Source organism: Vidua macroura, chromosome 7, assembly GCF_024509145.1.
Source record: "Vidua macroura isolate BioBank_ID:100142 chromosome 7, ASM2450914v1, whole genome shotgun sequence".
Taxonomy (NCBI): Eukaryota; Metazoa; Chordata; class Aves; order Passeriformes; family Viduidae; genus Vidua; species Vidua macroura.
Genome location: NC_071577.1, coordinates 23,811,645 through 23,834,926, shown reverse-complemented (window position 1 = coordinate 23,834,926; position 23,282 = coordinate 23,811,645). Strand labels below are relative to the sequence as shown.

Here is a 23,282-nt window from a genome sequence, read left to right as displayed (position 1 = left end):
TTTGTGCCATGAAGCATGAAAAATAAAGTTATCTGTGCAATGTTGGTTTTCAGGTAGATTTTATATATATATAGTTGTGTGTGTGATAGTGCTACCATAACTCTATATTTTTTGTTTCCCCTTTCGTTTCCTAGTGCTGAAATCAGAAAAGAGAAGAAAGCTGACTCAGGGAAAGGTGTTGACCGGGAGACTTGTCTATGACTTGCTCTTCAAGTAATTTTTTTACAAATGAATTAAAGGAGTGCCACAACCACTAAATATAAATTATTTACCTTGTAACTTTTGTCTTTCATCTCAAACTAGCACAGGTAATGTAGTGCAATACTTGTCTCATTCCACCTTGTCTACCTTGTCTAGTATCAATGTAAATGTCTGAAGTAGCCAATGCAAAAAATCTTTGTGTTCGTTGCTGATCTTGGCCATTTATCAGTACTCGTATCAGAAATGTAAGAAGCAAATTTTCTTTCAAATTCAACTTTCCTGTTAATAGGTTTGTACTGTATTTTGCTACTTTTTCTGTGTGAAAATACTTAATAATCTTGATTCAAGATGAACTTGAAAACCCTTGTTCCAATTTTTTTTTTTAAATCACCTAACTAGTAAATGATTTCTGGAGACCCAAACTGACAAACAAACATTAAGAAGTTTATAAAATAACAGCTGATCTGACCCCATGAATAAACTAACAAGGATAATACTTTCCTCCTTCATCTGTCCATTTGAAGTCATGGATTCAGTTTTGCAATGTGAATTGCAGGGTCAGATTCTGTATTTGTGAAGTTTTCCTTGATTTAATACAGTGTATTTAATATTAAAATTTGTATGTAACTGGAACATAGTCCTATATATATATAAATATATATATATATATAAAATTATATATTAAAACATTTTCTCACCTTAGCTAAAGAACACCACCACATCCTTTGATGTGAAACATGGGTACAGTATTTCGTAAAATGCGATCTGTGATTACGGTATCTTATCTTGTATTGTATGAATGTTGCCATGGTAGGCCAAAACAATGTATTTTGTCATTTATCAATCCATTATTTTATAATAGGGAAAATTTTGTAGATACAAACTATACCCCACATGCAGTTTTATCACCTGCCCAATGATCTTCCTCTTTATTGCCTAAAATTCAGCCACATAAAGGACGTATTTATATTGTCTTCTCTCCACTAACAACTGTAAAGCTCTTTGTTTCAGAGATTGTGTATAATACTTAAATGGGTATCCTGCTGTTGTTTTGTTACAGCTCTTTATTATTCCATCAAGTACATATTGATTAAAAGATAAAAACAACATTGCAAAGTAAAATGTGGCTATAAGGCTATACATTTTTTGTAATGGATTTTGTTACTGCCTGATCCTTCAAGCTGTTCTTTTGTGTAAAAGACTGCGAGATTAGGTATTGAATGAACAGGGATGTGGAGCTGAAGTTTTATTGTGTTATTTGGAGTTCACTGATTTTTAAATTTTTTTAAGATAAATTTTTAAATTATTAAAATGAAAGCTAACTCTCAGTATTATGCTGTAACTTTGAATCCTAAAAATAAGAATTGTAGTCTTGCAATCTTTGTAAGAACTCATCCATAGGGCTCTAACATTCCCCAGCTTTCCCAAATACGCTAATTTTCTATACACCTCGTGAACAAGTTTTCCCATTCAGCACATTTAAAGTATTCCAATGTTTTTGTGTATGTGAGTGTGTATGTTTTAATACTTTAGCCATAAATAATTGCATTTTGCTGCAAACTTAATAGGGTCACTGTTCTAAATTTACCTTAGCATTATCAAAGCCCATTAAAAGCCATTTTTATGGAGAAAAAAAATCCAATGGATGCGAAGAAAGATTCACATCTAATTCAATGTTTTGTATATGTAAATTTAGGAAAAAAAATCTGATGCATTAAGGTTAAATGCTTTGTTTTGTGTACTTGATGATAAATTGTAAGATTCCAGTTGTTTTAAAGTTAGTATAGAAGCTCAATACTGGTTTGTCCTGAAAGCAGCCTGATGGTGTTTTAACATGTTGCTGACTTTGTTACGGATAATGTATACAATCAAAATGTATTAGCTTCACTTGACCAACTCTTAGAATATTAAGAAATCAGTGTATTCAATGGCATTCTGTATTTCTGTTCAGTATTTCAGAGTGGTTTTATTTTAAAACGCTCTGGTTTTGCGTGAATTTAAGTGCTTTTCCAATGCTAATCTTAACATTCTGAAATCACACACAATGTAAAGCAGATGTAGTGCTATATTTACTTCTAATTTCATATTCCTGGTCAAAATTACTCAACTTCTTGGATGTAATTTATTACAAAAGTTTATGTGTACATGTGAATAGACTATTGTGTTTTTCACAATTAAGATATGTTATGTGAAAATAAATATTTATCCTAACTAATTTTCAATTTTATTTTTATACTGCAAAATCCGGAAGAGGTTTGCAATACCATGCAATATTTGAAATGTCTACCTGACCTGAATGGGCTTCCCAAATTAATGAGTGGTAGAGCCCAGCATGGGTCCCTTTGCAAGTGGAATCTCACTGAAGCATGCAAGGCTGTGAGTGTTGCTCCCTGGGTGGAGTTGGTGGTGATGCACTTGGTCTGACCTTAACAGCAAGCGTGACACTGGGGACAGCTCAGAGGTCACTGTTCCAGGAAGAGAATGGGAATGAAGCTCCAATTTACTACTCCTGAGTTGGTCCCCCTACCTCCTGAGAGAGATTATTTGGAAAAAGCAGGTCTTTTTAGAGATCAATGGGTAAGGTCATACATTTTAAAATGTTTCTGCTCTTCTCAGAACCCTCAATTTTTGCTACTGAAAAACTTTAAGGCCACGAATCACGGTACTACATACAGTATTGACTCCATCTTACTAAATCCCTTTTTGAGCTTTTTCACCAATTACTAAACCAAAGACTAGAAGTCTTGTCCAAGCCTAAGAATGGTAACAGTGAGACCTCAAGCTTCTGCTGCTTCTGTTAGGATTTTACACGAAGTGTATTGTACAACAAACTTAAACATCCATTTCACATAGGAAAAAAAAAACCACAGAGAAAACCCATAACTGGTAGGTGTGCAACTAACTAGCATGTTTCAGTAATTCAGGCACCACTGACTTCTAGCCTTGGACATTAATGAAATGAGCTAGATATTTTCTGTGGCCTCAGTTTTAGTTATTTACCTGTGCTCATGCAGTTCAAGAAAGTTGTCAGTTCCCTGAGGCAGCTCTATCATCCTATTGCCTGCATTATTTTTGGAGCTGAGGGAGTTCTACCAGAGTGAAAAATTAGACACTGAATTGATGTTAATTAGGACACTTACTATAGCAATGAAATTTTCTTTTGTTTTAAAAGTTGCATCATTGTCTATTAGCAGCATATCTTAGAAGTTGCTTTCCAGACAAAGGTAATTAGCATTCCATTATGTAATGCCTTGCAGATAAGACAGTTAAAAGGGGATGATGTATTGAGAGTACAGAAGTTTCCCAGTGAGATGCTAGAATCATTAACACAGGTCAGATGCAAAGAATTGCATCTTAATGAAAGACTCAAACCATATAATTTCTAGTTTCACTTACTTTTTAAATTATACTAATTCTTGCTCTTATCTAATGAGAGCCTAGTGAAAATAGTTTTCTGACTTACAGAAACACTTTTTTTATGACAGTGTGAGTGATAACATTAAAAAAAATCCTAACTATTTACCCTTGCATACACAACCCATATCATAATGATACTCTTTTTTTATAACCTGCCTGTATTGCTGGGATCTACCTTATACTGATATAGGTTTCTTTGCCTTGACTCAAAAGAATGAGAGATGTGATGATAAAACCTCTTGGAGATAACTGACAGCCTGTAATCCTGTAGAACTTTAACAGTGGTACCAGTCTACATTAGAACCACTACTCCCTTGAACCCAAGATGGTATTTGCAAAACCCAGCTCCAGTGTGTTTCAAAAAAATGCCAACAAACAGAACAAAACTGCCCATCTTATTTTGTGAGTCAAGGAATTGTTAGTTTGTGAAAACAAAATCTGATTTTCTATTTGAGACTTTCTCATTTAAGGACAAGCTGCACAAAGTGTCTTAACATTCCTCCCCATGCTTTATCTGTCTGCATGAGTACTTTTACATTCACACCTAATGTCACTAATAACCCACAATACAGACATAATCAGATGCTGGCATGTAATACCAAGAAGCTAAGCGTTAGATAATCATGTCACACTCCATTACATGATACCATTACATAAAATCAGAAGCTTCACTGTAAGTAATCCTCAAAATTAATGGGGATTTAAAAAAAAATCTAGTGTTCTTTTTCTGAAGCAACATTTTCAATGACATGGACTACACCTCCTTTCATAAATTAATATCTTTATTATTTTAAAGAAGCACAATTTTTAGTACAAGTAGACTGCATTTTTTCTATGTGAAATTAAGAAAACTAATCCTCAGATTAGATGGAGAAGCCTACCTGGAGTGCTGTAAAGAAAGCAGTTATTTATTGGTAGGCTGTAAGGGAAAGCAGTTTTGCCAAAGAGCCTGTTCACGGGAGAGTGACAGTCCAGCCCTTGCTGTAAGTGACCGCTAGTTCGCATTGTAATGTTTTATGTTTCAGTGTAAGAAGCAGTTTCTGTTCACCAGTACATGAGCAACTTCTATATTAAAAAGGGGGCTCTTGTTCCCAGAGGAGATTTTGCAGTGCAGATTCCCAGTGTAGCAGCCGTTTTTACTATAAAATAAGCAAAAATCACAGTACTTTATGATAGCACACAAAGAAATTCATTGCCATTGCTTTGATTAGGTATCATTCAAAATCTTTGGCGAAAGCTTGTTATGTGCTTGCCTTGCAAGACTTCTACAACTGTAATACAAGGGAATGCAGAGAAAACACACTCACTTCAGGAACTGCAGCATAAAGTATTTCAATCTGCACATATTAACATTGCAGTATTCCTGATACCAATTTTAAAATAAGAATTATTAAGCTTTATGAATTTCTGCAAAAACATTTCTTCATTATTTTCACAGAAATTACCCCAGGGTTCATTCATTTTTGATGGAAACATTATTATATTTTTATTCTGCAACTGATTGCCATGTGACATTTTATCATTCATTTCTCTGATATACAAACTGAATTGTTTCTCTTTTAGACTGAAATATCAAAAGGTAATTACTCAAGCAAGTACCATGCTTCCTAGAAGTCTCCAACATCATTCTGGTGATGTTAAGACCCGATTAAATACAATCAATAAAAATGCAATAGTTGCTTGGCAACAGGAATCATTATAAAGATTAGCATTTCATTGTGTACACTGGTATCCCAAGAGCTGACTCTTCTCTCATCTTGATTTATACTGGCTCAGAGTACATTATCATGAGAGTTTTCTGGAGAAGTACCATCACTAACAGGCAAAATGCTGGTGCTAGTGCAGTGAGAAACACTGCTTTATGAAGTGACTCATATGGGTATAAATATGCTTGTGTGCTTGACCGGAGATGGAATGGTCTTTGTCAGTGTACCACTGTGTGAAAGAGAAATACAGAGAGTGTTAGTTGCAGCTACATCTAAATGATATAAATCAAACATGACAGACATAAAAACCTGTGCAGCAATTTAAAATGATCCTAGCATGAGGCTTTCAGCATGGAGGCAAAGACATGATGGGGTAGGAAGCTGCTATGACACAAGCTCCTTCTTTACATATGGGACATGCTCTGTTTTTATGCTGAAGGTGTAAACACAACATGTGGCTCGTCCACATGGAGGTTCAGTTATGAGGGGTGCCTGACCTCTCTCTCTGTATGTCCTTTGAGTTTGGCTGAAGGAAAACCATGCACTTGGCCTCCTTCTATACATCATCCTTTCTAGCACTGCTCCCCAAGGGCTGAGAGAATGTAGGAAAGGAAGAGCTTGCACCTTAGTCTGAGAACTTCCATGCACAACATAAGAAATAGCAAGTAACTGCTTGTCTTACAAGTACAGTAAACACCAGACGTGATGGACAGGCTATCTGGGATTTTGTTGAAGCCAACCTTTCCTTTTAACCTATCTGTAAGATACTATTCATTGCACTTGGGTATATGCAAAGGTTGGGACTGGCTGTTTGTCTGAGAACACAAAAAATTTAAGAAAATGAAAGATTAGGTAAAAAGGATTGAGTATGAGATGGTATTGCTTTACAGTTTTACTTGTGCAGAAATAAAATACATGCTTTATGTTCACATTTCAGTTACTGAACATGAAATGCAACTATATGAACTTTCATTTAAGAAGGCAATGAATTTATACCTTACCACAGAGAGCTTATGTTATTATTCTCATTTGTATAATGATAAACAAAACATAACCATACCATTGCCTGAAAATCCACTTCAGCATCAACAAGAGCTTTGGAAATCTGTGCTGCTTGCTGAAAGTGAACATTATCTGAAAAGTGGAAGAGGAAAAAGGTAAACAAAAACTGCTTCTGTAATACTCTGGGGGAAAATCAAAGCAATGTACACACTAGACTCCCCAGCACTGCTGACTGAAACACAGATTAGTTGCAAAAATCGGTATTATTTTATTGACGCAAATGTAACAGCCTTGCCCCTTCATGCTTTTGTTTTGTCAGTAGTAGAATTGCGAACCTGTCTGTAATACTAAAATGTCTAATTAACTGCAACTCACCATCTGCTGTTCCATGAATAAGGAGATATTCAACTTCCTTGAATTTTTCAGCTCTGGCCATTACTGTAGAACTCTGAAATTAAAGGAAAAAAAAAAAAGAAAAAAGGTGCTATTTATTAGGTTATGACTTGCTACCAACTGAATTTGATTCATGTTGACACTGTCTGGGGTCCTTCAGCTCCAACCAAGCACAGCCCTGCTTACCCCCCTCTGAACTGCCATGGGACACGGTCACACATCCAGGGGCTGGGTGCCCCTACTCAAACCACCCCACACCCACCTACAACTGTTACCAAGGTTATGGCTGCCAAGGAACAGGAGCTGCCGAGGGGAAGAGCTCTGCACCGAGGTACACATTCAGTGCATGGCCAGCATGGTGGTAGCCTGCAGCACACCGTGTGCCATGTTTGACTGCAGACAAGTTAAAAAAATGTTGCCATGGCAACAGTGCACCCGTGAGAGCAAAGAGTAGATCTTGCAGAGGCTATGCACATTATCTTCCCCACAAGGCTCACCTGCAGGTAAGGCGCCAGTGCTAATAATGCCTCAGTCTCCAGTAAAACTGGGTAACGAGAAGTTTAGAAAAATGTGCTCTCCAAATATGAAGGAGAAATGCCTGAACAAAAATCACTAGACCAAATTTCTAAATAGAAGTCAGGCTACATTTTGGGAATGGAAACACGATACAGTAATGAAAAAATTAAATAATCAGTGACTATGATTAATCAAGAAATTTAAAACATAGTAACAACATATTCCCTAGAACATTCTAGCCCATCTGACTTGCTGCTGTGACTAAAGAATGAAGACAGTAAGGACTGCAGCTAAGATTTTTAATTTGGGCAAGGAAAGGAGTAGGATGGTGCTCTGCCATGAGCAGAGGAAGAAGAGAACAAAAGGGACAAGACATTTTAGGCTTAATAAGGCAACCAGTTAATCTGGCAAGAAAAAAAAATACTAAAAATTATGAACAGAATTTAGTGATTTGCTTTTTTTCTTCCCAACTTGTACTAAGGCTGTATCCTTGCACAAAGATTTGCATTTAGTACCCCAAGAAGTCAAATACATTATACTGCCAAGACACAGAAGTGTTCTGATTTACTTGTAACTACTCTGATTTACTTGTAACTACTCTGATTTACTTGTAACTAACTGATTTACTTGTTACTACTCTGTAACACTGCAGTTGCCCCCTTTTGATAGTCAAAGGCTAGAGAGCACCAGAAATCCAGTACATGGAAATCCACCAGCAGTGGAAGCATGACACTTTCCATTTAGATGATTTGATATCATGGAGTAATAACATTTAGCTGTGAGTGCCAAAACATGACGAGCACTTTGATGCACTGAGGAGCACTGGTAAACCAGCTGACCAAAAGAACATATGAGAAAGAAATGGCCCAGTGAGATTAAAGACAAAAAAACTCCAACAAAAACAAAACAAACAAACCCCCAAACCAATCAGTATCCTTTGAGTAAACAATTTTCCACATGTGCAGAGGGAAAATTGATAGATCACCTTGCCACGCTTTCTTCCAGAAAAGCAATGCTGTTTTAAGTAAACCTTCTGTGAGTGGAAGCCTTATTTAAGCTACACTTCTGAGAACCTGACTTGGCAAAAGCCATTTTAGAAAGAGGATGTCATTATTTTTCCTCTTCAGGCATTAAATAAAATAAAGTTATTTGTAAAAATACTTCAGAAAGAAGTATATGAGATACTTTTTCTGCTTTTTTATCACTGGTGATACTTCACATGAAGAGTCCTTTCCCTAAAACATGCTTTAAGGACACAGTACCTTTGTGTCCTTAAAGAAGGTTGCAAGATAGGGAGCACTCTCAAGTAGGCACAGTCAGACAACAAAGCAACAGCAGCTGAACAAAGCTTAAGTGGACAGCAAAAAAATACAACTTTATTTACCACTTCTGTTTTATAGTTACACTGCTGGGACAAAGGCTCTGAAAAGGTAACGTGCACAAGTACTTAAAATTAGGCCCTGCTGAGTGTAACTGGCTTTTCTAAAGATCACACAGCAGTCAACATTTTATCAGCACTCCACAAACAAGTTAAGGTTTGGCTGAAATTGAAGGTCTCTCTCCCTTTAGCATATTCTCAGATAATAGAACAAATGTCAAATCAGTACAAGATGGCATATTTACAAAATTGTACCCTGTTTTGCATAACCTAATGATGCAGCAGTTCTTAAGGACTGAACATTTCAAATCTGCTAGAAAAAGATTGCCAAATCTATGACTGTTTCAAACACTTGCCAAAAGCATATCAAATTCAGAGTGAACTGCAAAATAATGTTCTCACAAGTTGAACAGTCTCTTCGGTATGCTTTACATGGCTACTGCGTCTGACCTCCAGAGCTCTGCCCTGATTCAGTCTCAAGTCTTTTGCATCAGGGATGTTTCTTCCAGGCCGTCAGATTCTCTGCCATTCAGCCTAGGATTATATTAGGAGCACCACCCATGCTTACTCCTCTCTTTTACAAAGCTCTAATTTTTAATAGTTTACAACTACCTTAAAAGACACTGAACATACCTAATTAGCCCACTTAGGAGTGTGAGTCCTCCCTCAGACTTGACTCCTGACAAACAATATTTAACATCTCATATTCTCTGCCTTCAATAAAGTAAAACCGAATGCCACAGTAATACAAAGGCAGGATGTACCCCTCTTTACCACAACTAGTTTCTTTAGTCTATATATTCAGTCATTAACAATACTCTGCATGTCAGGAATGTGCCTAGCAGTGCTTATCTTCTCTAAGGAGGTGTGTACACCATCTCATTTCTTTTAAATCAGGGTGCATACTACAGTTTATGAAACTTTTCACTTTTCATGCCAGCTTTACAGCAATGCAGCAGGATAGAGAATATATGATGCAGCACACAAACCTAACAGCGCAGAGTTAGCAGTGCAAGCTTTAACAGCTTCAGCTGTATGTACTAGCTTTCAGTACAGATTCTGCATTCACCTCAAAAAACATTCATTTCAGCCAACAGCTCTCGTCAGTGTCAAGGGGCCAGGAGGCTGGCTATTGGGACAGGGACATGGATCAAAGGGGCTGTAAGCCAGGTACATCCTGGGCTGAAGTCAGTAAGGGTCTTCAGCAATAACAAAATTGCACAACGCTGTCACTGAGGCTACATGAAAAATAACAAACTCACTTTCAAGCTACCCCATCCTCCAGGTTAAAAGTAAAGTCCAAGTAGTACTATATTATTTTGAGCTTTTAACAACAAACAAGGATTTAAGTTGCATTTTCCTTTCTCTAAGAGCAGCAGCGAAGTGTGACAATCTGATCTAGGCAATTACTCCTCCTCCATCTAGCCACCATTCTCCCCAATTAGTCCTCTGAGTAACACATTTGAAACCTTTAGCTCTTTGGTACTGGCAGTTTCAACGTGGCCATTGCCAGCAATGGATACCATGCCAAGAAAATCCGACTCCTGGCTTGAAAGGATTAAACAGTCCTCTGTTGCCATCTGTGCCGTGAAGCTGGTGAGTGACTTTGTGCACCCAGAGCGTTAACGTTCGCTCTGCACAGCGACAGTAACTTGTATTTACACTGCTACCTCGCAGACCTCCTACTGTTCCCATGCCTTAAAGAAACACATTTGGAAAAAGGCAGGCAGGCGGCTGCAGGCTGCTGGTCAGTTCCTGCTGGGCCCAGTAGCTCAGTGGTTACAAGAGGGAGACACAGACACAGTACAAAGTTGTCCAGCAAGTCACTGCCATTATCCCCAATCTTGACCAGAACGTCTCATACAGCAGTTGACAACACTAGAGTACTATAAATAAATGTCAAACCACATGCTTCAGTACATATATGTATGTATTTATATGTTTTATCATACTTTTAAATCAATGCAACAACCCCCACCGTTTTTTCTACCCATGACACTTTTTTAATGAACACAACAGTGCTAACTGTGCTCTACCCTGCTTACTAACCCAAACACACAGAATGCTCTGACTCCTCCTCTAATATCATTGTTTGGTTTCAGTATCACCATGGCTGGACTGTGAAACAGTTTTCTGTGAAACATTCCAATAACCAGCTACAAAGTACCCCTCAGATTCCACACAGTTCTCCCGCAGCCTCTGTATTTTTATCTCGACCTGAAGTTTAACAAAACCTAACAGAATGTTCCATTGCTCTGCCCTATGCCCAGCTACCTGTGACTTCAAAAAGCCCTTGAGGCAACAAAAATCATCTGGCACATGGAAGAACAAGTCAAACAATTGATTAATCACGCTGTAACAAGGATGAACAAGCTACCTGCAATTTGCTTTCAGTTGGACAAATGCAAATTCCCTCACTCCTGTGCAAACACTGGTCATTTGAGAACAAACTTTGGACACCCTCTGTTTATGGAGATTGGGCCAACATTTCAGTCCCGACAGTGCTGGCTCTCAGTTGGTCTGCAATTTGATATGTTCACAGTACAGACAGATTAGCCCACCTGTCAAAGTATTCTAGTACTGAGGAAATTTTGCTTTCCCTGGAAAAAACCTGCAGATTCCTAAAGCAGGGAAGTTCACACAATACCCATTTAAAAAAAATTACATTTCAGAAAGAATGGGAGTACATTTGTTCTTCTGAAAAATGTTTAAGAGAAAGCATACTTTGCTCATGAACATAGAAATTTTAAAACAAATTTGTTTCTTGGTGATTAGAATAAAAGTTTTTACAGCTTGTTTTATGGTCTGCAAAATAGTAAAATGGAAGTGCATGTAAAAAAAAAAAAACAAAACCCAAAACACCAACACATCAAACAAACAACAGAAACCCCACACCATTCACCAAGAGGAAGCTGCCTTGTGCAAATCCGAACACATGAGACTACAGCCTCTGTTGCACAGTGCAACAGTTCTAGCAGGAAAGAAGAAACAAACATTTCTCCCCACAGGGAAAGAACTAAACTGTTTAAAGAACAATATACCAGTTTAGAAATGAAACAACAGACAAAAAAAAAAGAAAAAAGTGATTTCTTTCTTACATTATAATTCTTCAGATTATCATTTTCTGTAGGAAGGCCCATGTATCGCTCTGTGTATATTGAATCTGAAATTTACAAAATCCCAAAATTAGAATCTGCTACTTAATTTTCAGTCTGTCTACCATCAATTTTACCCATCAATACAAGCAGTAACAATGCATACTGGAAATGAGGTTTTCCACAATGAGGGGTGTAGGTAACCATCGTTATTCAGAATAGTTAATCTTCTTGTTGCCATGGACACCTGAATGCTGAATATTAATATAGTACTTTGTGTCAGTGTTTCCTTATTGTTATTCTTTCAGTAATCCTAAAAAGATGATTGAAGATGTTGCAGTAAATAACTAGCATTTGAAAAAAAACTTATTTATTTTACCTAAATGTTTACTACCAAAAATTTATACTATGAAAATATAGTAGTATCTTAGGATTCAGCTTGGGTGAAAAAAAATTGATTTTCCATGTATTTTTTGCCATTTTACCATTTGCAGATTTGCAGCTTTGTTTTAAACCATACAAATTAATGCTCTGCTGCTATATTCTAATGTCCATTTGACTTCTCATCAGAGTTGTTGCACTAGAGGTTTTTTAATGCTGAATACGTATGCCTCCATAATCCTTCATTTAACTAGGTAAAAGTGGAATTTTAGAGATCTTGATCATTAAAAAAATATTTCCTGTCATACTGTAATAGTCATATCCTAAATATTATGAAGACATTGCAATGTCCCCAGCAGACTACTGCCTGGCAGTATGATCTGATCTGCTGAATTAGCTATTATACAGCCCCTGTGCTAGTTGCAGAATGATAAATTATGCCTTCCTCAGCAGAGATTTGCCAGGGAAAGCTTTCCCTTGAATGATTTTGGACAAATAAATATGAGGAAAATGTAAAAACGTGTTCAGATTGTACCAGTGCCTATTTATAACTTTACATAATTTTTTCAGTCTGGGAGGGGGGCCACTATAACTAGCCCATTTCTATCCTCGTGCAACCACTTGAAACCTTATGCTCTGAAGGTTTGAAGCATGTAGAGACTTGTCCAATTGATCAGGTTTTTCTCCCATCAAGCTATTCTCAAGATGAATTAGATTTATAAAATCCAAAATTTACATGCTAAAAAAACCCCTGACCAACCAACCTAAGGCAATTCAAATCCTGTTCTGGTACTTTTAGAGAGTAAATTACAATGCAAGGTCAAGGTTAATCCTCACAGTTCATTCCTGTAAGTGAAGTTTCATTTTGAAGACACAAAACTTTAACTGCAATGGGTTTCTGACACACAATACTGGTTTCAAAGCAAATGCAGACACATCACAGCAGTACTACCAATATTACAATGATTTAGCCTTCATTAATGGTTAAAGAGATTACCTGAAGTTATGGGTCTGACTTTTTAAAATGGGAAATAATATTTAGCACATTGGTTTAATTTCAAAATGCAGTGGCCACAAGCTCATAAAAACAGACCAAGTGGCATTTACGTGGCATCTAGTAGATAATCAAAAGTTCTGCGCTACGAATCCACACTTTGCAGCGTGTGCACTGGAAGACATATGGGAATCCTTGTAACGAGGAAGCCCTCACATACCATAATATTGCCAGCGTGACACGGGGGCAACCGCTATTCCACACTTGAACACGCCGCTTCCAGAGCCAAGCACCATGGAGGTCACATATCCCCCATAAGACTGAGAAGAAAACATTGCTGTTATTTTAGTCGGAAGGGAAAGGATGGGGCCCATCTGCTACACAGTTCATCAGGCATTTATAGGCTCAGCATTTTTCATATTAATGAACTCCATTCTGAATTTGGGTCAGATCTCAGCCAGCCTGCTCAGTCGGGGAAACAGGCATCAAACAGCGCATGGCAGCTGTGGTGGCACTGATGAATGAGAACTTGATGGGGAAAAAGGGCACAAACGCTGCTGAACTGTGACTCAGCTGAGGATGACTGTGTTTGGTAGCACTGTAGGCAGCAGCAAAGGACAGGAAACAAGACACTGCTGAACCGCTGTGTCCCTTCCCGTGCTGGGGGAGTGGGTGGAAGCAGAGCTCTGGCCCACAGTGTGCTCTGATGAGTAGTTGCAACAGGGCTTCCAAAAATTTCCAGCTCCCTTGGAGCAGGCCTATGGTAACTCGCTCCCTAACTCTCCCCCAAAGTGTCAGGAGCAAGACTGTGACTGGGGAGTGAAGGATTTGCTGAGTCTGTGGGAGGAACTGTGCAACAACACACTCCTTGCTCTACACAGAAAATTTATTCACGTCTAGCCAGATACACAGATCAGTAAATATCTGACACACTTGAGCATCCAGGCAGCAAGATACCTAAACACTGTCACCAACCACCCAAATGACTGCCCTCACAAGAGTTTGAATGGGTTATTTAGGAAAAAGTGCCCACCCACATTCAAAAACAAGAGATATTTTTGGATCTCATTCCTGTCTTAAAACCAGATTACAGGCAAAAGGAATTGCATCTTATTTCAAAGTCCTTATATGTTTGCTCCAACTTCAATTCCTAGGTTATTCCACTGAGATTAGCAAAGTAACGCATGCACTTAGTAATTAAACACTGTATAAATGCCTAACCTGGCCGCATACAGAAAGGTATTACTGCTGAATCTCTGGCAAACAAAATCCATGTACGTAGTGACAGGCTGACAATCTAAAAACTCAAGATATAAAGAAAATCTGTTTGCCCACAGGTTCAGTGTCCATGATGCATAATCCCAAGATAGCTCCAAAGAGGAATGCCCTTGTGCTATTCATCCTGAGGGTCATAAGGACTTAAGATGGGATTGCATCAAATCATCAATTTCTGCAGAAAGAATTTTCCTTTCACTACAGTTAATGTTACATCTAACTTCATATAACAGAGATGTTTACCCCTAGAAGAAAAACTATTAAATAAACCATATTGCCATCAAGCAATTTATTCATTGGTGCCTGTCACCTGCAGTGCCCAAATTTCAGTTAACAACTTAAATCAGCACTGGAATCACTAACACTATGTACGCATTTAGCTTTGTAGCTAAGGGGGTATGTGCATGCTATTAAACTATTAAATATTTCCATCTACTGTGCCAGGTTTTAAAGATGCATCAAGTTAGAGAAATCTGGCCTCTGGTTGCAAATACCATGATAACCATCCCACACAGCTGGCTCGAGTGTAATTTCACATCTTTTTTAAAATCAGTCATCCAACTGAAGAAATACTGTTGAATACATACTTGGATTTTTTTTTAGTATAATACTGTACACAGGAAAACTTGTCTGCATCCATTTAAATTGGTTTTTAATCCCTCTAGTAGTCCTAATTTCTCTTACAAAGGCTCCTGAATGACTGCAAAAGAGCAATGTATAAACACACTTCTAAGATGAACTTCATCAGTTCAAGTACTGGATTGTGCTGTGATCTCAGAGGTGCCTCACATAAACCACTACAGGATCTCACAACAAGTAGTTGCTTAAATTAAATAGCATTCCCACCAAAATTATTTGAGTACTTACCCAACCCCAAATAGCTATTCTGTCCTTATCAACAAAGCTCATTTCAGAAAATTTTCTGAAAGCAAACAGAATAATTAAACACTTAACAAGTATCTGCCATTCTACAGACATGCCTATTTCCTATCAAATTTGCCTCTTTCTATTGTACAAACAAGCATTTCCCACTCCATCATAGTGACTGCACGTGAAAACATATGATAATTCAAGCACGTGTGTCTTTAGGAAATTTAGAAAAACATCTGTGCATATGACACTCTGAAACCCCTCAACCCACACTCGCTGACATTTGTATTGTATTAGGTTAGATTTCACTACCTGCCTTGTATTTTTTTTAAAGATGCACAAAAATCAACTTGCAGCAGTAAGAAACAGACCAACACATGTAAATACAAACACCATTAAAAAAAGAAACCTAAAAACAAGAAGATGGTGAAATTCTATTTGTTTAAACTCCTTAACATTTTAAAATCCCACATAAAAAAAACCCTGTAAGATCAAACTTCATTGCAATTCCGAGAGATCTATACTGGGATTGTTTGTTTTAGAGAGGTTCTACAAGCATAAACCAAGTGACAAATGTGAACTATGATTTGAAGGCTGAGTATTTCTCGTAATTCTGTGACAACAGAAACTTGCAAAAAGCTTGAAGCAGAACTTCTATCTCCAAGTTCCCTGGTAGCATATTCTTCTACTAATATGACACATATCATCTCTATAAAATCATCTCCATAAAATCAGAGATATGGTTAATTGGTATTACAGCATTAACTCTCCTCTCTTTTTAAACATAAAATGATGGCTGGCATACGAATGACACAATTCAGTGTACAAAATTAAGCAGAATGTAGTTATTTTTTGCCAATATTTTCAAGACGACAATTTGAAACCCTCACCTTTTTTTCCCACCTACGCAATAAGCACGTAAAAGAAGGAGTAGGTGTTGACCTTTTTCTGTGGCTCACCTGGCTGCTGCTATCTGATCTTCCACTTCATATGTTCCCAGCCTTCGGTTTATTGCGTGCATAATTCGATCCCCCTGGTAGCCGCTGCCCCTGCCGTCGAAGCTGGCCACGATGACGCGCTCTGTGCTCGCCAGGTAAGTCGCCCAGCTGATCCGGAAGGCTTGGTCTACTTTCTGACTACAAGGTCCTGCATACCTAGGGGAATAATGTCACAAAATTCAGGCATTTACTCTCCACATATTCTCACATCAAGTATTTGAAATATAATTACTGCTGACAATTTTGGCCTTTAAAACAAGATAAACTTTCAAATTAAACTGAGGAAACAAGAAAAGCATCACTGACTGACTCCAAGATGCCACTAAAAGCAATATGCTTTTTTGAAACTTTAGCTGTTAATCAAGAAAGCAGACTGGAGAATTTTTTTTTTTTTGTTTTAATTCTTTCAGCTCTAATAAGAAACCTTCATTATTTTGACTTAAGGCAGCTTATCAGAAATCCAAGCCAAGTTTTCTTTTGTTTTGGCATATCTGGTTACCTGAGTTTCAAAGTGATGTTCTCTATTTCTGTTCCATTCACCCATGATTTATTTGGTTTAAGTCTGAATTCAATGAATAGCCTTCAACTGGAAAAATGAAAAATACCATTTTCTATGTCTCATCAGTCTGAGCTATTTCTTATGCAGGCTGAGAAAAAGGAAGTAAAACTATAATTGTAACTTTTTACTTTAAAATATTTCAGAAGCACTTGATCACTATGAAATTATACTGAGTGCCTTGATGGTAAAATTCTGTGCAGTGCACTTCTCTAGCGACTGTTCAACAGAGTAGGAAATAGAAGAATGGCTCCTACAGCCCACTTTTATCAATTTTAAAAGAAACTACTGGGAATTTAATTCAAGCTATGGATCCATATACTTCCAAAGCAATTTCTGATATTAAGATCACTGTGAACCAGAGGTGATCATGACAAAGGTCCAGGTAAGTCAATGAAAATAGTATCATAACTAAACTTTGCTTGAGAAGCCAAGAGCACTGGCTGTTCATTAAAATGTTCAATGTTCAACGGCACATCAGAAAGTGCTACCAAATTGCATTATATAAAACTATATCTAACAACTAACAGCCATTTTCCTTAGAGAGTCACCTTTTTGTAAAAAAAGGAGTAACGTAACATTTTTCTATTAATGCATAGCTAAAATTCAGTAATTCACATTTAGAAGAAAACATACCAGGATGAACAGAAGTGCCTGAGGAATACCAGACCAATCAGCACATGCTTATGGGCTTGTATTTATGAAAAAAAATACATAGTAAATGCAATCCTGACCACAGGATGATGTTGGTCAACACTGACTGACACTCAAATATCACAGAAAATGTGCAACATCACACACACACACTACTTCAGCTTTAGAATACAAGGCTTATTCAAGGTTTCATTATGGATTGTGATTTCATCAAGGATTACTCCTAAGGAATGTCACAAGCAGAGAAGGAGGTAAGCTATCACGAACATCCTGGCTGTTAAATCACATAGCATGTATCTGCCTCAGTGCCAGAGCATGTGCTCATTAAGCATTACATCATCTTAGGGCACAGGAATCCACCATGTATTGGGATAAACCCCTATTTTTCATTCAATCTTAAAACTACTTCAAGAAGTAATTAGAAAACATTCCAGATTTGTGTTTCCTTATTAAGAACATTTGAAGTAGATGAAAGTGATTATTAACACAACACTGCCATGTGGTTGAAAACTTACACATCAAGGAGCAGAGGATGCTTCTTTGATGGATCAAAATGGGGAGGCAGAATCATTTGATACCACAGGTCTAAAAGCGAAAAGAGTTTGACTTAGGTCAGCTCTCCAGTGAAATTACTTGACACCATTACAATTCATACAAGAGCACATCTGAGCCACCCCCTAAAAATTATAGAGCAGTTTCAACTGGACTGTCCTAATACATACATGTAGAAGTTCCTAGCTAGTCATTTTTTAAAATGTTTTACAGTTAAACCAGCAGAAAGCAATAAAATCTGGGGACTCAACATGCCGTTTCATGACATTATTCTAAGCTTATATGTGAAACTTGTTATGTCTCTATAGTAGTAAATCTAACACAGGTTCAAAAATAAAATTTCTCTCCCAGCAGAAGAAAGAAATTCTATATTATTTTGAACCTGCCAGATAGACTTTGCTTGACAGTTTGTAAAGCATCCCAGAAACATATCCAAGTATCTATTATTTTTGAAGCAATATTGATTCCAGTTCCATTCATGTTATTCATCCTACCCAAGTTGGCTGTGAGCTGAACATTTTAAAGGCACACCCTGTAAGTTTTGCAAACTGAAAGACTCAATTGTTCCCTCATGAATTTTAAGTGAACTGATGCTGCAATGCTGATGGACTGCACTGCAGTTATAGTCAGAATGCAAATCTTACAGAAATTTGCCCAGATACAAATATGCAAGGCATCAGAACACTGAAACATAAACAATCTAAATTGAACAGATTAAAATACGAATTTTAAATTTTGCATACTCTATAGCCACAGGGGTGGATTTCTTCTCTAATAACCTACAAGGATATGTGAGCAGACTTGAAGCTTTAAGTAGGACTACATAAATGGATTTGCTTCTCCTATTTTTGATATTAAAAATAGATTCCCCTTACCCAAAAGCTTTTACCCTGAAGGCATGAAGTAGTAAGAACAAAGAGGAATTAAAAAAAAATGAATATACAACTGATAGCATGAAGAACATCTTTAAATCTCCATCTTGCCTGGAAGATTTCATCTTTAGCCCTAATAAAAATGTGACAGAAATAAAAGACAGAAAACACAAAGATAAAGAGAGTTATTATATAAATAAGGTAACAGTGAAAGAAGGGAGGCATCAAAAAGAACAGTTAGCAATGACTGACCTATACAGTTTGTAAAATGGAATTCCATTAAGAATATCTGCTCATTTTAACAGGAGGAAGTTTGTCATGAAGAGAAAAGCTAGTAGCAAAGGCTGGAGCAAGTATAGTTCAGACAGGTACCAGGCCTCCCACTGCTGGGCTCTTTGATGCTGCTCAGCCTAAGAGCACACAAGAACATTTCTCTACCCCCCTCAGGTGCCCCTCAGGCACCACTCACAAGGCATTAACAGTTCATTTTCCAGCATTTTGTTCCGGTCTGTACTAAGGTTTATGCAGTCTCAGAGCATGAATGTGCTTTCAAGAATGACTGTTCAATCCAAATCTATTTAACCTATTCAACCTCCCTTACAAAGTCAAAGGTGATAGAGTTGAAATGTTGCTTAGATGTTTTTTCAAGATTTTTCATTTAGACTGTGTCTGCTTTTTCATAGTAACTGAACTTCTCCACTCTCCCAACCTGTTAACACAAACCAAGGGAACTTGCACCTGTAAATCAGAAAGACCTACTTGAATTTATAATGTAATTTAAATTCAACAATGCTAAAGAGCTTTGGGTTTGTGCCCCAACCTCATTTCTCTTATTTATTTAATGCATTGTTAGAGACTTCTGGTTTCTAGCGTATTATAAAGGAAAGGGGAGTTAAGCCACTTCATGATGAAAACATAATGATACCATACTATGCAAAAAGCACATTTTAGATAGGAACATTTTGGGATTTCAGAAAATAACCAAGAATATCTGGAAATGTCCAAAAAAAAATCATCTTGCCTCTAAGTTCTGAATAACTGCAAGAATTCCCATTACACCCATCTGTCCTGTCATGCTCCTCAGCAGAAGACCTTGAACCACTTGGTGAAAAAGGTGGGAGGGGAAAGGTAAAAGACATTTTTGAACTTACTGTATCCATCTATATTAAGGGAACCAAATTTTTTTGAAGGCATCTGAATATCTTTCAATGAATTTTCCAGTTCAGTGTTATTTTCCAAGTATCTGAGGACTAAATAATAGAGTAAGTAAGATTCAAAGACTAAAAAGATTTTCTTTAAATGCACTGCTCTTTAATTATGAACCACTTTAAATATTAAACCTGAGATGATGGCAACTTATATTGCAGTTTTAGTTTACTGCACTTTTTGTTTTTCCTCTCAGATTGAATGTTTACAATATAGTTTTCCTTCAGTTCTTTTTTCCCTGTTTTTCATCTAAATACTGTTTCAGAAACACTGAACAATTATTCAGTAAATAAGTCATACACTACTTACTGTATTCTAGCCCTGTGTAAAATAATGTTAAATAAACTCTGAATAAGCATATGCCAAACGATATAATTTATTCTTGTGATAATAATTTGAAATTAAATTTACCCTTTATAACTGACAATTTTATTGTTATACTATGCAATGAGAAGAAAATTAGAATAAATTTACAGTGCAATTTTCTGGTGTAATATAAATTAAAGACAATCCCATACCTTCATCATCAGTGCTTCTGTGTATAGTAGATATGGGCAGGCCAGGACCTGTTAACAGGACACAAAACCTTCATGTTTGCATGCTGGCTCGAAACACAGCCCTTGTAAAGTAATTGGAAACAAGTGAATCATAAAAGCTCAGAACTTGTTCCCCTCCAGTCTGCTCAAGATGAATTTTAGGTTAGCAGGGCTCAAATTCAAGCCACAGGATCCCAAAAAATATTCAGACTGTCTCAGAGATGAACCACATGACTGTGAGGTACTGAAGAACAGAATTTCCCCTCTTTGGCAAAGCCTATGCCTTGGTTGTGGACAATGGTTTGGCCGTCAGGAAGCCTTGTCACAGGGACCACAGCAGCTGTCTTCAACCATTTTTACAATCTGACAGAAAATTCCGCCTGCTGTCTGTCCTTCTAGCCCATGGATTAAGGAAGATCGTGGCATGTTAAAAAACAGCATACATTTAAATTTAAAGTAATTTTGGAGACCATTTTATTTTTCCCAGCCTTTGATTTATTTAACCCTTGTACTATGTAGCAGGAGCACGTACAGGTCAGAGACAGACAGTCCCACCACTTACCTATGATTACATTACTTGGATTTTTTTCTTGACCAGCACAATCTTAATTTTATTCTCATACATAAAGCACTGCTCTTTACTCAGTCTGTTGCTTGTCACACTTTCAGAGCCTTCAAATTCCTTCTGCAGGCAGAGCTCCCCATACATCTCTCAAGGAGATGCACAGTGGACAGGAGTGTTTTGCAGCTCTTTCAGGTCCACTGACAGATAGAACTAACAAGTTTTATCCTAGTAATTTTTGTCAAGGTACTTTTGAGCCCAGGAGGCAGTATGTTTTTCCACTGCCAATACATTTATCCAATGTTATCAACACATATCATTGTTACACAGTACATATCAAGATCCTGACGAAGTGAACTTCACCACCCAGCTAATCAGTGAGTCATGTTTATGTCAATTAATTCGGGATATACTCACCGAGACAATTTAGCTGATAATACTGTGTGTCTTTGCTGAAGGACACAGAATAATACTGGCATCTTTCTTGATCCAGATTACAGCTAACACATTTAGTAAATTTTGGACTGCTTTCCAAGAGCACTCTGCAAAGTAAATGAGCTTTATCTCAGAGATATTTTTTTTAAGCTATGCTAAACCACTATATGTTTTTTAAGTAAGATGGCCAAATGAAAAATGTTAAAATTCAGAAGTGATAGAAACTGATTCAAAAACTAGAGAAAACAGAGTTTCAGCTTTTGAGTTCAATTAATACTGAAATTATTGTAATAGGAAAAAAAGCATGAGGGTTATTTTTAGGGTTTTTTTGCTTCAGGATTGGTTGTTTCTTCTCACAATTTCCCTTTATTAACTGAATTTATAGAAAAATACTTAAGTTATTTTTGCAGTTTATACTCTTACACCGATTTTCATTAAATATCTTAAAGATTATCCCACATTAGGCTGAACATATGAATCTTTAAGTTTTCAGTGATTTTTCTTAAAGTTTCTCTTTTTCATTAACAAAAATTTTACTCATACTGCAGAAAAAAAATATTTCTTACTTATAAAGATTTCTTCCTCCTGGCATTTTATTATTTTCATTACTGATGTAGTATCTATAAAAGCAAAACATACTGGTTTTAGTAAAATATTTACAACATAATATTTAAAAAGTTTATCTGACATGTTTAAATCAGATTTTAAGTAAGTTAAAAACCTCCTCCCTCTCCTCTCTCTGTGCTTGCTTAGACCCTTGTTACCAGCCCTTCTGATAGGAAGAGGTACCTTATTTATAGATACTTACAAAAATTTATTGGTTACAGCTTTTATGCTGATTACTTCCCAATCTCCTGAAGTAATAGCTACTGGAACCTGGAGCAGGGAAAAAGGCAAGGCAAGAAGTAGAACATGAAACTCCTTGATCACCAGGAGAAACACAAGCCAGCAGTGACTGTCCTAGACAATATTCCTCACCTGTGAGCCATTTATGTAATGGATGTGCTTGTAACCTGCTGTGTCGCTGAAGACTTTGTAGTAGGAAGAATTGTCGGGTGCAAAGTGAGGGACAGATGGCTGAAACTTGAACATAAGAGAGATGTCTATTAAAGCAAAAAACAAAACTCCAGATCCTAAGTGATAAATTTAGGTTTTAATATCTCTAACCAGGACTTTCAGTGCTTACAACAAGGCATCAATGAATGTACTGCAAACGTTTTTGCCTTCTGACTTAGTAGGTAGAACCTGTAGCCATCACTCCTAAAATAAACACACTTGAAATATTTTCTTGCTCCTTAAGCAGCAGAATTTCCAGAGTACTAGTCCCAGCAGTGATCCACACCCCCCAACTCCCTTCCTCCCATAGAATGTGAAGTACTTTCGGTGGTCTTAGTTTTCTACAATTTTAGGAAACAATATGTGCATCTTCTTTCAAAGGCACTGTTTTATTCCATCCAATGCAGCTGTAACCTATAAAAATGTAAATTTTGCAAATTAATGTTTTTCTTCAGTTTTTCATTTCGAAACACATATTTGTGTTTCAAATTCTTTTTGTGAACAAATTCTTTGAACTCAATGCCACTTTTAGCTTAACGGTGAAAAAATGTCCTGTTCTATTCAAAAAAACACAAGCTGCTTTCCAAGAGGAAATTTTGCTAGCAAGTAGGTGATCACAGAATGACA

At 37.0% G+C, this 23,282-nt stretch overlaps 2 protein-coding genes across 6 annotated transcripts in view; one reads left to right on the top strand and one right to left on the bottom strand.

Annotated features, from left to right (window-relative positions):
• Window positions 1–2,416, top strand: part of SLC4A10 (solute carrier family 4 member 10) — a 187,066-nt gene extending 184,650 nt beyond the window's left edge. For all 5 annotated transcript variants that reach the window (XM_053982049.1, XM_053982052.1, XM_053982048.1 and 2 more), the window contains one exon: window positions 135–2,416. In XM_053982049.1, the coding sequence (XP_053838024.1) occupies window positions 135–201 (67 nt within the window). In that variant the 3' untranslated portion in view covers window positions 202–2,416. The remainder of the gene's footprint in view (window positions 1–134) is intronic.
• Window positions 2,417–4,382: 1,966 nt separating this feature from the next.
• The window catches only part of DPP4 (dipeptidyl peptidase 4), a 40,322-nt gene continuing 21,422 nt past the window's right edge, over window positions 4,383–23,282 (bottom strand). The window contains exons 13-26 of the mRNA XM_053982928.1: window positions 22,578–22,682; window positions 22,408–22,475; window positions 22,166–22,219; window positions 21,582–21,706; window positions 20,585–20,632; window positions 20,012–20,110; window positions 17,952–18,021; window positions 16,188–16,382; window positions 15,226–15,280; window positions 13,304–13,403; window positions 11,712–11,776; window positions 6,702–6,774; window positions 6,385–6,458; window positions 4,383–5,553 (exon numbers count right to left, since the gene is read on the bottom strand). Coding sequence (XP_053838903.1) covers window positions 5,455–5,553; window positions 6,385–6,458; window positions 6,702–6,774; window positions 11,712–11,776; window positions 13,304–13,403; window positions 15,226–15,280; window positions 16,188–16,382; window positions 17,952–18,021; window positions 20,012–20,110; window positions 20,585–20,632; window positions 21,582–21,706; window positions 22,166–22,219; window positions 22,408–22,475; window positions 22,578–22,682 — 1,230 coding nt within the window. The 3' untranslated portion in view covers window positions 4,383–5,454. The remainder of the gene's footprint in view (window positions 5,554–6,384; window positions 6,459–6,701; window positions 6,775–11,711; window positions 11,777–13,303; window positions 13,404–15,225; window positions 15,281–16,187; window positions 16,383–17,951; window positions 18,022–20,011; window positions 20,111–20,584; window positions 20,633–21,581; window positions 21,707–22,165; window positions 22,220–22,407; window positions 22,476–22,577; window positions 22,683–23,282) is intronic.